The following is a 13,717-nucleotide window of genomic DNA, read 5'->3' as shown; positions in this document are numbered from 1 at the left end:
TCATTTTGACCTCAATACAATTTTTGTGAATGCGCTTTTCACATCCTTGTTCCTCAGGCTGTAAACCAGAGGGTTCAACATGGGGATGACCATGGTGTAGAACACAGATGCAATTTTGTCAGTGTCCATGGTGTGACTGGAGCTAGGCTGCAAGTACATGAATATGATAGTACCATAGAAGATAGAGACTGCTGTGAAGTGTGAGGCACATGTGGAAACAGCTTTGTGATATCCTGCAGATGAGTGGATCTTTAGTATGTTGGTGAAAATGAACATGTAGGATATTAAGATGATTATAAGGGCAAAAAACATATTGAAGCTGACTACATAAATAAGAATCAGTTCATTAACATGTCTATCAGAACAAGATACAATCATTACTGCAAGGACATCACAGAAGAAATGATGGACCACATTAGATTCACAGAAAGAGAGACTTAATGCATCCATAGTATAGATGGAAGCACTGAGGAAACCACAGATATAACAGCCAATGACTAAAGATGCACACATGTGTGTTGTCATGGTGGTAGCATAATGTAGGGGCTTACACACTGCTACATAACGATCATAGGCCATTGAGGCTAAAAGGTAGTTTTCCACATCTCCAAAGTTTGCAAAAAAGAACATCTGAGAGGCACAAGCATTGTAAGACATGATCTTGTCTCCTGTAAGGAATCCAGCTATGACCTTTGGAGTTACTGTTGAAGAATAACAAAAGTCCACTAAAGACAGGTTACCTAGGAAAATGTACATGGGAGTGTGGAGCCGAGAATCCAAGAGAATCATCAGGATCAGCCCAAGATTTCCTATAAGGGTGATGATATAGATGAGGAGGAAGGTGATAAAGAGAGGAAGCTGCAGGCCTGGGTCATTGGTGAGTCCCACCAGGATGAAGCATCTCACTTCTGTCCTGTTATCCATCAGTGATATCAGTTAATCAACAGAAGGCCTTAAAATTTTTTAAAGAAAAAAATAGTAGAAATAAGGTCTGGAGAGGTGGTTTAGTTATTACAGCTCTGGATTTCTATTCCAAAAAACTCAGCATCTACACAGCAACTCACAATTTTCTGTAATTCAGTAGAATGGGATGTGTCTGATAACTTCTGGCCTTCTCAAGCATGATGCAAACATTTTATACAGGCATACATGTAGGCATGGCACCTATACACATAGAATTCATTTTTTAAAGTATTTAAGTAAGAGTAGGGTAATAAAAAAAATGGAGACTGTGAAAATTTAATTGATTGTCTACAAAAAATTAATATATCTATATCTATATATCTTACTGTACTTACCTGAAAAAGGACAGTATAGAAACAACCTGTGCTCTATAGATAGCATAATGACCTTGATAGATTATTATTATATCTGAGTCAATTGTCATGCATAAAACATTGCTGCATTTTTAAATAACACAATTATCACTTTCTGTTCTGGATTGGTAAACTGTTAATCTGTTGCCAGCTAACAGTCTAAAATAATTTGAATTAGTTATAATGAATATTTTTTTCTCTTGTTTCACCACAGTGAGCTGAGTGGCACACTATGTGGTAAGTTCTTGGTAAGTATATAATTTTTCTCATTAAAGGTCAATTGAACAAGTAATCCATAACCAAACCATGAAACGTTTCTCCTGAATGCTAGAATGCTATAAATGAAGTAATGAGTTCTGGATTGCATTTTAACATTTTTTCTACATACATTCTCATGATTTTAATATAACATATTGAGATACATTAATAGGGACATATCCAGACACATGAAGGTATGACTAGGACACAAAAGGCTTAAACTTTAACCAGCATTATTCAACACTGAAATTGCTAGTTTTGTTGTACTTATAATCGTGTTATAATAATGTTCAACTGCAGAATCAGTTTGAAATAGACAGAACCTTTAAACAGAGAGTAATTATTACAAAAATAAAAGAGCATGCCAAATGCAATATGATGCAGGCTGTTAACATGGCTTAGTGTGTACTACTCATCAGGATGCCATTGCTATGTGATAATAGCACAGAATGTTCTGGATAAGGTCAAGTCCTGAAATTTTTTTTCTACAAATTTCCCAGTCTGCCTTTAGGCCACTGGTAATGCTTGTGACTTCTCATGGTCTTAGGTTTGTTTTCACTCTAAGACTATGCATGTTGTCCATGTTACTTCACAGGAATCATTCCTTTCAAATTTTCATTATTGTAGTCCTTAATTTTAGATACAATTTTCCTCCTTCTTAATTTTTTGTTTTAATTTCCTCCAGATACCACCCAACAGTGGGAATAGAGATCAAGATAGCCCAATTACCTAGGATATAGATTTTTTAATCTCTGATACATGTAGCTCTTACAGTCTAATGTTACTTACATTTTCTTTTTTGGCTTACCACATTAGGAAGGATATCTACTCTATTATTTGTCATTTTCTTTGTGTTGAGCTTTTGCCCCTTTTTTTGGTAATGTATATACCTTTAAAACATTTAAGTGGTCAATCTTATCCTATATAGTAACTTTCTGCATTGGCTATATTATATACAAATGGAGTTTTGTGTTAGTGTGCATGTGTGTGTGTGTGTGTGTGTGTGTACATGCATGCATGAATGAGAAGTAAAATGAATTATTATCTATTACTCTATTAATAACTTAGAATCTAAGACGATAAATAAGAATCTCAGTTTTTGAGGATAGTATGTGAAACACTCAGGTACAAGAGTTACAGATTACATACAGCATAAATCTAACCTAAGGGCACAGGATTTTTAAGGTGACTGAGAGATTATTCATGTATGACTAAGCCTTCATCAGTGTACAGAAAGATCATTTTATCCTTTGAGTCTGTCTTTTCTGATTATGTCTTCTACCCAATTGAATGAAGAATACACTGAACAATATAAATTTACATCAAACATCTTATACTTTCTATGCTTTCTGAGAGGATTTTTAAATACTTGAATTATCAAAATTCCTTCAGTGTTTTGACATTTATACTTTGACTCAGCATCTCAAAACTAGTTTAGAATAACCTTTTGCCTTTAATTTGCTTTAGCCCTCTAAACTATTTTTAAAGCACTGTTTTCAAGTTAGTCAAATAGGTATACCCAGACCATTTATTCTATGTAACTTTCCTTCTCACAGGCTTGTAACTGCCCAGTTTATAGAAGGATAAGTACTCTAAGTAGTTACTCAAAAAAGTAAAAATTTACTACGTTATATTTCTCAAATCTTCTTCAAGCTGCTTCTTAGGAAATGGTCAATGTTTCCAGCTTGTCTAAAGCAAGAGGTCAGTATAGAATTTCCACACAGACCAAGTTCTGTATTCACAATGAATTCCTCCTCTTCCCTTGAAAGAGTCACATACCTTTTATCTGGAATAAATACTACAGGAAAAGGGCAAGATCACTTCTATAATTCACAGGTGGTGTCTGTATACAAAAATTCAGGAGACTGTCAGTGGACTCATGAAGAACTTGCCAGACAAAAGTCAATCAATGTGACTTTTTATCTTTGAGTGTTTTTCTCACCTTTCTTGAAGGCTCATAGCGAATCCTCAAGTAAGTTCAAAGACCTGCATGTGTTAACAATGAGTGCCATTAATAAAATAAATGGTATCAAGTGGTGAATAGCACACAGTATTTATCCTAATCATCATAGCTGTATTTCAGAAACTAGTACATGGAGATGTGAGGAGAATTTTAGATACCCAGAGAGCTCTGGAGATTCCTCCAGAGTATAGCTGAAGATCCTCATACTGTCTTCTTAGGAAAAAGTAATTAACTGGCCTTGGGGACCGAGTTGCTTCACAGAAGTTAAATTTCATTTTTAATGGATGAGTGAAAACACAAAAGTCATACATATTAATGAGGTGCCTTGCGATAATTCCACCCATAATGTACATTGTAAAATATTCAAATTATATTAAGTATGCTTGTCTTCTCAAGCACTATTCATTTACAACTAAAAAAAAAACTTTCAGAATCCTTTTTTTCCCTAGCTTTTTTTCATTTCTTCCAGCCTATACACAGAGTATACAGTATTATTTCTATCTATAGTAACCCTTTTGTCCAATAACACATCCAAGATTCTTGTTCCTAGCTAAGTTTAACTTCCCAAAATATCTCTTGATCACTTATTATTATTTAGGAACTGTCCATTCTAGTATTCTGTAGAATGTTCTGTGTTACTTTTTACAAAAATATCTGCTTATTTCTTCTGACCATTAATTTAAAATATTTTATTGCATGTATGTGCTTTTTTTCTTCATTTACTCCTTTATGATGTTAGTGTGTAGAAGTCCTAGAAAACTTATAAAAAATCAGTTCTGTTTTTCTCTCACATGGATCCCAGGATTTGAACACAGATCATCATCTTGTAAGCAAGCTCCTTCATCCACCAAGCCACTAGACAACATGTACCCATTACTTACTACTGGAATTATTTTTATACTCTGAGAACAAATCCACTTCCAAAAAATGTTGGCTATTTTTCCCTGTTATGAAATTGCTTCTTTTCTATAGACTATGTACTGTCCCAAGTAGATTCTTCCTAACTTGAGACAATCATACTTTTTTATTATTTTGTTTTTATTTGTTTTTGTTTTCTTTTGATCTTCTGCAAAACAAGGATAGAGAAAAAACTATCCACCTATTGTAATGTAATACCTTCAAGTGTCTTTTGTATATTTCCATCTAGTATTTTTATAGTTTGTGTCTTAATTTTAGTCTCTTATTTCTTTTGAAGATCCTTCTGTAGTTGGAAAGTTATAGAGTATGTCATTTTTTTAATGTAGATTTCTTCATCTCCCAATACCATTTATTGAAGACAGTCCTATGACCCAGTGTGTTCTCTTTGGAAAATTTCAAGCATTGCTTGGCTATGGACATATATGCTTTTGAATCTAGAATCTCTATTTTATTTCTTTCAGGAAGATCTCATTTGATTACTGTAAATATGTTTTCTAAAGTATTTCTCAATTTTGTTTCTATGTATCTTGTTGAATTATTTTGCCCTATGCTGATTAAAGATTTTGAGCTGAGTTTCTCTTGCATTGTGACCTATTTCAGTATCATTTCTTGTTTCTATAATAAAATGTTCAACATATACAACTGAAACATTAGATAGTTAATTTGGACCACAATTGCAGGTTACAATATATCATTACAGGGAACTCAAAGTAGAAGGAACCTGTAGCAGCCTCTCATATCAAAAACCACCATCAAGAGCTGCTGTGTGCTAATGCTCAGTTCACTCTCTACACTCGTAAAAATTCAGGATCCCCTGCCCCAAAATGATGTCATCCACTTGTTTAGGTCTTTTAATAAGTTAAGTCATTCTTCCATAAACATTTACAGATCAGCTTAATCTAGACTGTCCCCCACTAGACTTCCTTTCCAGGTGTCTCTAGATTCTGTCAAGTTGCCAAAACTAACCATCAATTTTCCTTATCTGGTTTTGATAACAAGATAAAGCCAATTTCATATAATGTATTTGAAATAATACCCTTTTCATCTATAGGGTTTTTAAATAAAGAGCTTTAAGATATGTTGAAAATAGAAAAAGAAAATGTAATTATATGGATTTCATCTTTTCCTTTATTTTCTCCAACACCTACAATATACCACAACTCCAAATAGATTAAAGATATCACCATAAAATTATGTACACTGAATATGGTCTAAGAGAAAATGAGAGCTAACCTTGAACTCATTGGCACAAACAAAACTTCCTCAACAGGACACCAATACCACAAGCATAGGATTCAACAATCAATAAATGGGACCTAATGCAAGTGAAAAGTTTCTGAAAGGGAAATGGCACAATCTTTCTTCCACAGTGGCATCTTCCAGAATTGAGATCAATTTTTGCCAATTCCACATTCAGTAGAGGACTAATATTTAAATTACTTAAAAGAATTCATGTACTAGCGATCAAAAAATTATGCAATATAAAATAGGTTACATCTTATGAAATGATCATGTGTTTTTTCTTTGAGTTTGTTTATTCAGTAGATTATGTCGATAGATTTCCTTATATTGAACCATCCCTGCGTCCCTGGAATGAAGCCTAATTGATCATGATGGATGATTGTTTTGAAGTTTTCATGGATTCATTTTGCATAAATGTATTGAGTACTTTTGCATTGATATTCATAAGGGAAATCAGTCTGAAGTTCTTTTTCTTTGTTCGTTCTTTGTGTGTCTTAGGTATACGAGTAATTATGGCTTCATAAAATGAACTGGGTAGTTTTCCTTCTGTTTCTATTATGTGGAATAGTTTGAAGAGTATTGGTATTATGTCTTCTCTGTGTTAAATACATCTGGTCCTGGGCTTGTAGTTTGTTGTTGTTGTTGTTGGGAGACTATTATCTATTTCTTCTTTTTTAATGTTTATTTTTATTAGATATTTTCTGTATTTACATTTCTCCTCCAACAATCCCCTATCCCTTCCTCCCTCCCCCTGCTTTCCAATCCACCCACTCCCACTTTCTGGCTTTGGCATTCCCCTATACTGGGACATAGAACCTTCACAAGACCAAGGGTCTCTCCTCCCATTGATGATTGAGTAGGCCATCCTCAGCTACATATACAGCTAGAGCCATGAGTCCCAACATGTGTTTTCTTTGGTTGGTGGTTTAGTCCCAGGGAGCTCTGTGGGTACTAGTTAGTTCATATTGTTGTTCCTCCTATGGGGCTGCAACCCCCTTCAGCTCCTTGGGTACTTTCTCTAGCTCCTTCATTGGGGACCCTGTGCTCCATCCAATGGATGGCTGTGAACATCTGTATTTGTCAGGCACTGGCAGAGCTCCTCAAGAGACAGCTATATGAGGCTCCTGTCAGCAAGCTCTTGGCATCTGCAATAGTGTCTGTTTTTGGTGGTGGTTTATGGGATGGATCCCCAGGTGGGGGAGTCTCTGGATGGTCATTCCTTCAGTTTCTTCTCTGCACTTTGTCTCTGTAACTGATTCCATGGGTATTTTGTTCCACCTTCTAAGAGAGATTGAAGTATCCACACTTTAGTCTTCCTTCTTTAGTTCATGTGTTTTGCAAATTGTATCTTCGGTATTCTGAGATTCTGGGCTAATATCCACTTATCAGTGAGTGCATATCATGTGTGGTCTTTTGTGATTGGGTTACCTCACTTAGTGTGATATCCTCTAGATTCATCCATTTGTTTAAAAATGACTAATTTCAAAAACTCAGTAAACAGCAGATTGTGGTGAGGATGTGGAGAAAGAGGAACACTCTTCCATTGTTGGTGGGATTGCAAGCTGGTACAACCATTCTGGAAATCTGTCTGGGTGTTCCTAAGAAAACTGGACATAGTACTACCAGAAGATCAAGCAAAACCACTCCTGGGCATATACCCAGAAGATGCTCCAACTTCTAATAAGGACACATGCTCTATTTTCATAGCAGTCTTATTTATAAATATCCAGAATCTGGAAAGAACCCAGATGTCCCTCAGTAGAGGAATGGATACAGAAAATGTGGTACATTTACAAAACGGAGTGCTATGCAACTATTAAAAATAGTGAATTTATGAAATGCTTCTATTTTATTATGGGTTATGGGACTGTTAGATGGTTTATCTGTTCCTGATTTAATTTTTGTACCTGGTTTCTGTCTAGGAAATTGTCCATTTCATCCAGATTTTCTGGTTCTTGTGTATAGACTTTTATAGTAGGATCTGATGATTTTTTGGATTTCCTCATTTTCCATTGTTATGTCTCCCTTTTCTTTTCTTTTCTTTTAATATTTTTTTATTACGTATTTTCCTCAATTACATTTCCAATGCTATCCCAAAAGTCCCCCAAACCCTCCCTCCCACTTCCCTACACACCCATTCCCATTTTTTGGCCCTGGCGTTCCCCTGTACTGGGGCATATAAAGTTTCCTTGTCCAATGGGCCTCTCTTCCAGTGATGGCCGACTAGGCCATCTTTTGATACATATGCAGATAGAGTCAAGAGCTCCGGGGTACTGGTTAGTTCATAATGTTGCACCTACAGGGTTGCAGATCTCTTTAGTTCCTTGGATACTTTCTCTAGCTCCTACATTAGGGGCCCTGTGATCCATCCAATAGCTGACTGTGAGCATCAACTTCTGTGTTTGCTAGGCCCCTGCCTAGTCTCACAAGAGACAGCTATATCAGGGTCCTTGCAGCAAATGCTTGCTAGTGTATGCAAAGGTGTCATCGTTTGGAGGCTAATTATGGGATGGATCCCTGGATATGGCAGTCTCTAGATGGTCCATCCTTTTGTCTCAGCTCCAAACTTTGTCTCTGTAACTCCTTCCATGGGTGATTGTTTCCAATTCTAAGAAAGGGCAAAGTGTCCACACTTTGGTCTTCGTTCTTCTTCAGTTTCATGTGTTTTGCAAATTGTATCTTATATCTCGTTATACTAAGTTTCTGGGCTAATGTACACTTATCAGTGAGTACATCTCATTTGAGTTCTTTTGTGAATGTGCTACCTCACTCAGGATGATGCCACCCAGGTGCAACCATTTGCCTAGGAATTTCATAAATTCATTCTTTTTAATAGCTGAGTAGTACTCCATTATGTAAATGTACACATTTTCTGTATCGATTCCTCTGTTGAGGGGCATCTGGGTTCTTTCCAGCTTCTGGCTATTATAAATAAGGCTGCTATGAACATAGTGGAGCATGTGTCCTTCTTACCGGTTGGAACATCTTCTGGATATATGCCCAGGAGAGGTATTGCTGGATCCTCCAGTAGTACTATGTCCAATTTGCTGAGGAACAACCAGACTGATTTCCAGAGTGGTTGTACAAACTTGCAATCCCATCAACAATGGAGGAGTATTCCTCTTTCTCCACATCCTCGACAGCATCTGCTGTCACTTGAATTTTTGATCTTAGCCATTCTGACTGGTGTGAGATGGAATCTCAGGGTTGTTTTGATTTGCATTTCTCTGATGATTAAGGATGTTGAACATTTTTCAGGTGTTTCTCAGCCATTTGGTATTCCTCAGGTGAGAATTCTTTGTTTAGCTCTGAGCCCCATTTTTTAATGGGGTTACTTGATTTTCTGGAGTCCACCCTCTTGAGATCTTTATATATATATTGGATATTAGTCCCCTATCTGATTTGAGATAGGTAAAGATCCTTTCCCAATCTGTTGGTGGCCTTTTTGTCTTATTGACGGTGTCTTTGCCTTGCAGAAGTTTTGCAGTTTCATGAGGTCCCATTTGTCAATTCTCGATCTTATAGCACAAGCCATTGCTGTTCTATTCAGGAATTTTCCCCATGTGCCCATATCTTCAAGGCTTTTCCACACTTTCTCCTCTATAAGTTTCAGTGTCTCTGGTTTTAGGTGGAGTTCCTTGACCCACTTAGATTTGACCTTAGTACAAGGAGATAGGAATGGATCAATAGGCATTCTTCTACATGATAACAACCAGCTGTGCCAGCACCATTTGTTGAAAATACTGTCTTTCTCCCACTTGATGGTTTTAGCTCCCTTGTCAATGATCAAGTGACCATAGGTGTGTGGGTTCATCTCTGGGTCTTCAATTCTATTCCATTGGTCTACTTGTCTGTCACTATACCAGTACCATCAGTTTTTATCACAATTGCTCTGTAGTAAAGCTTTAGGTCAGGCATGGTGATTCCATCAGAGGTACTTTTATCCTTGAGAAGAGTTTTTGCTATCCTAGGTTTTTTGTTATTCCAGATGAATCTGCTGATTGCCCTTTCTAATTCGTTGAAGAATTGAGTTGGAATTTTGATGGGGATTGCATTGAATCTGTAATTTGCTTTTGGCAAGATAGCCCTTTTTACAATGTTGATCCTGCCAATCCATGAGTATGGGCGATCTTTCCATCTTCTGAGATCTTCTTTAATTTCTTTCTTCAGAGACTTGGAGTTTTTATCATACAGATCTTTCACTTCCTTAGTTAGAGTCACACCAAGATATTTTATAATATTTGTGACTATTGAGAAGGGTGATGTTTCCGTGATTTCTTTCTCAGCCTGTTTATTGTTTGTGTAGAGAAAGGCCATTGACTTGTTTGAGTTAATTTTATATCCAGCTACTTCACCGAAGCTGTTTATCAGGTTTAGGAGTTCTCTGGTGGGATTTTTAGGGTCACTTATATATACTATCATATCATCTGCAAAAAGTGATATTTGACTTCATCTTTTCCAATTTGTATCGCCTTGATCTCCTTTTGTTGTCGAATTGCTCTGGCTAGAATTTCAAGTACTATGTTGAATAGGTAGGGAGAAAGTGGGCAGCCTTGTCTAGTCCCTGATTTTAGAGGGATTGCTTCAAGCTTCTCACCATTTACTTTGATGTTGGCTACTGGTTTGCTGTAGATTGCTTTTATCATGTTTAGGTATGGGCCTTGAATTCCTGATCTTTCCAAGACTTTTATCACGAATGGATGTTGGATCTTGTCGAATGCTTTTTCCACATCTAACAAGATGATCATGTGGTTTTTGTCTTTGAGTTTGTTTATATAATGGATTACATTGATGGATTTCCATATATTAAACCATCCCAGCATCCCTGGAATAAAACCTACTTGGTCAGGATGGATGATTGCTTTAATGTGTTCTTGGATTCGGTTAGCAAGAATTTTATTGAGGATTTTTGCATCTACATTCATAAGGGAAATTGGTCTGAAGTTCTCTATCTTTGTTGGATCTTTTTGTGGTTTAGGTATCAGAGTAATTGTGGCTTCATAGAATGAGTTGGCTAGAGTTCCCTCTACTTCTATTTTGTGGAATAGTTTGTGCAGAACTGGAATTAGATCTTCTTTGAAGGTCTGGTAGAACTCTGCACTAAACCCATCTGGTCCTGGGTGTTTTTTGGCTGGGAGACTATTAATGAATGCTTCTATTTCTTTACGGGATCTGGGACTGTTTAGATAGTTAACTTGATCCTGACTTAACACTGGTACCTGGTATCTGTCTAGAAATTGGTCCATTTCGTCCAGGTTTTCCAGTTTTGTTGAGTGTAGCCTTTTGTAGAAGGATCTGATGGTGTTTTGGATTTCTTCAGGATCTGTTGTTATCTCTCCCTTTTGATTTCTGATTTTGTTAATTAGGATGTTGCCCCTGTGCCCTCTAGTGAGTCTAGCTAAGGGTTTATCTATCTTGTTGATTTTCTCAAAGAACCAACTCCTTGTTTGGTTAATTCTTTGAATAGTTCTTCTTGTTTCCACTTGGTTGATTTCACCCTTGAGCTTGATTATTTTTTACTGTCTACTCCTCTTGTGTGAATTTTCTTCCTTTTTTTCTAGAGATTTTAGATGTGTTGTCAAGCTGCTAGTGTGTGCTCTCTCCAGTTTCTTCTTGGAGGCACTCAGAGCTGACTTTCCCTCTTAGAAATGTTTCCATTGTGTCCCATAGGTTTGGGTATGTTGTGGTTTCATTTTCATTAAACTCTAAAAAGTCTTTAATTTCTTTCTTTATTCCTTCCTTGACCAAGGTATCATTGAGAAGGGTGTTGTTCAGTTTCCACGTGAATGTTGGCTTTCCATTATTTATGCTGTTATTGAAGATCAGCCTTACTCTATGGTGGTCTGATAGGATGCCGGGACAATTTCAATATTTTTGTATCTGTTGAGGCCTGTTTTGTGACCAATTATATGGTCAATTTTGGAGAAGGTCTCATGAGGTGCTGAGAAGAAGGTATATCCTTTTGTTTTAGGATAAAATGTTCTGTAGATATCTGTTAAGTCCATTTGTTTCATAACTTCTGTTAGTTTCACTGTGTCCCTGTTTATTTTCTGTTCCCACGATCTGTCCATTGATGAAAGTGGTGTGTTGAAGTCTCCCACTCTTATTGTGCGAGGTGCAATGTGTGCTTTGAGCTTTACTAAAGTGTCTTTAATGAATGTGGCTGCCCTTGCATTTGGAGCATAGATATTCAGAATTGATAGTTCCTCTTGGAGGATTTTACCTTTGATGAGTGTGAAGTGTCCCTCCTTGTCTTTTTTGATAACTTTGGGTTGGAAGTCAATTATATTCGATATTAGAATGGCTACTCCAGCTTGTTTCTTCAGACCATTTGCTTGGAAAATTGTTTTCCAGCCTTTCACTCTGAGGTAGTGTCTGTCTTTTTCCCTGAGATGGGTTTCCTGTAAGGAGCAGAATGTTGGGTCCTGTTTGTGTAGCCAGTCTGTCAGTCTAAGTCTTTTTATTGGCGAATTGAGTCCATTGATATTAAGAGATATTAAGGAAAATTAATTGTTGCTTCCTTTTATTTTTGTTGTTAGAGTTGGCATTCTGTTCTTGTGGCTGTCTTCTTTTTGGTTTGTTGAGGGATTATTTTCTTGCTTTTTCTAGGGCATGGTTTCCGTCCTTGTATTTGTTTTTTTGTGTTATTATCCTTTGAAGGGCTGGATTCGTGGAAAGATAATGTGTGAATTTGGTTTTGTCGTGGAATACTTTGGTTTCTTCATCTATGGTAATTGAGAGTTTGGCCGGGTATAGTAGCCTGGGCTGGCATTTGTGTCCTCTTAGTGTCTGTATAACATCTGTCCAGGCTCTTCTGGCTTTCATAGTCTCTGGTGAGAAGTCTGGTGTAATTCTGATAGGCCTGCCTTTATATGTTACTTGACCTTTCTCCCTTACTGCTTTTAATATTATCTCTTTATTTAGTGCATTTATTGTTTGTATTATTATGTTTCGGGAGGAATTTCTTTTCTGGTCCAGTCTATTTGGAGTTCTGTAGGCTTCTTGTATGATCATGGGCATGTCTTTCTTTAGGTTTGGGAAGTTTTCTTCTATAATTTTGTTGAAGACCTTTGCTGGCCCTTTAAGTTGAAAATCTTCATTCTCATCAACTCCTATTATCCGTAGGTTTGTTCTTCTCATTGTGTCCTGTATTTCCTGGATGTTTTGAGTTAGGATCCTTTTGTGTTTTTTATTTTCTTTGACTGTTGTGCCGATGTTCTCTATGGAATCTTCTGCACCTGAGATTCTCTCTTCCATCTCTTGTATTCTGTTGCTGATGCTTGAATCTATGGTTCCAGATTTCTTTCCTAGGGTTTCTATCTCCAGTGTTGCCTCACTTTGGGTTTTCTTTATTGTGTCTACTTCCCTTTTTATGTCTAGTATGATTTTGTTCATTTCCATCACTTGTTTGTATGTGTTTTTCTGTTTTTCTTTAAGGACTTCTACCTGTTTGGTTGTGTTTTCCTGTTTTTCTTTAAGGACTTGTAACTCTTTAGCAGTGTTCTCCTTTATTTCTTTAAGTGAGTTATAAAGTCCTTCTTGATGTCCTCTACCATCATCATGAGATATGCTTTTAAATCCGGGTCTAGCTTTTAGGTTGTGTTGGGGTGCCCAGGACTAGGTGGGATGGGAGTGCTGTATTCTGATGATGGTGAGTGGTCTTGAATTCTGTTAGTAGGATTCTTACATTTGCCTTTCGCCATCTGGTATTCTCTGGAGCTAGTTGTTATAGTTGTCTCTGGTTAGAGCTTGTTCCTCAGGTGATTATGTTATCCTCTATCAGCAGACCTGGGAGACTAGCTCTATCTTTAGTTTCAGTGGTCAGAGTACTCTCTCCAGGCAAGCTCTCCTCTTGCATGGAAGGTGCCCAGATATCTGGTGTTCGAACCTGCCTCCTGGCAGAAGTTGTGTTTCACTCACCAGAGGTCTTAAGGTCCCGTGGAGGGTACTGTGAGGACCTTGGGGGTGTCCAGAAACTCAGTGGGCAAGGAAACCCGGTGCTGCAGTGGACTGGAAGGGA

At 37.1% G+C, this 13,717-nt stretch overlaps 1 protein-coding gene across 1 annotated transcript; it reads right to left on the bottom strand.

Moving 5' to 3' along the window:
• Window positions 1-930, bottom strand: LOC110285752 (olfactory receptor 5B3-like). Its single transcript, XM_021152142.2, has one exon. The coding sequence runs from the start codon at window positions 922-924 to the stop codon at window positions 1-3; it is 924 nt and encodes a 307-aa protein (XP_021007801.2). The 5' UTR covers window positions 925-930.
• Between the last annotated feature and the right edge of the window lie 12,787 nt (window positions 931-13,717).

Source organism: Mus caroli, unplaced genomic scaffold (genome assembly GCF_978045245.1).
Source record: "Mus caroli unplaced genomic scaffold, Mus_caroli_1 scaffold_20, whole genome shotgun sequence".
Classification (NCBI taxonomy): domain Eukaryota; kingdom Metazoa; phylum Chordata; class Mammalia; order Rodentia; family Muridae; genus Mus; species Mus caroli.
The sequence above is the reverse complement of the archived record's forward strand: the minus strand, read 5'-3'. Positions and strand labels throughout refer to the sequence as shown.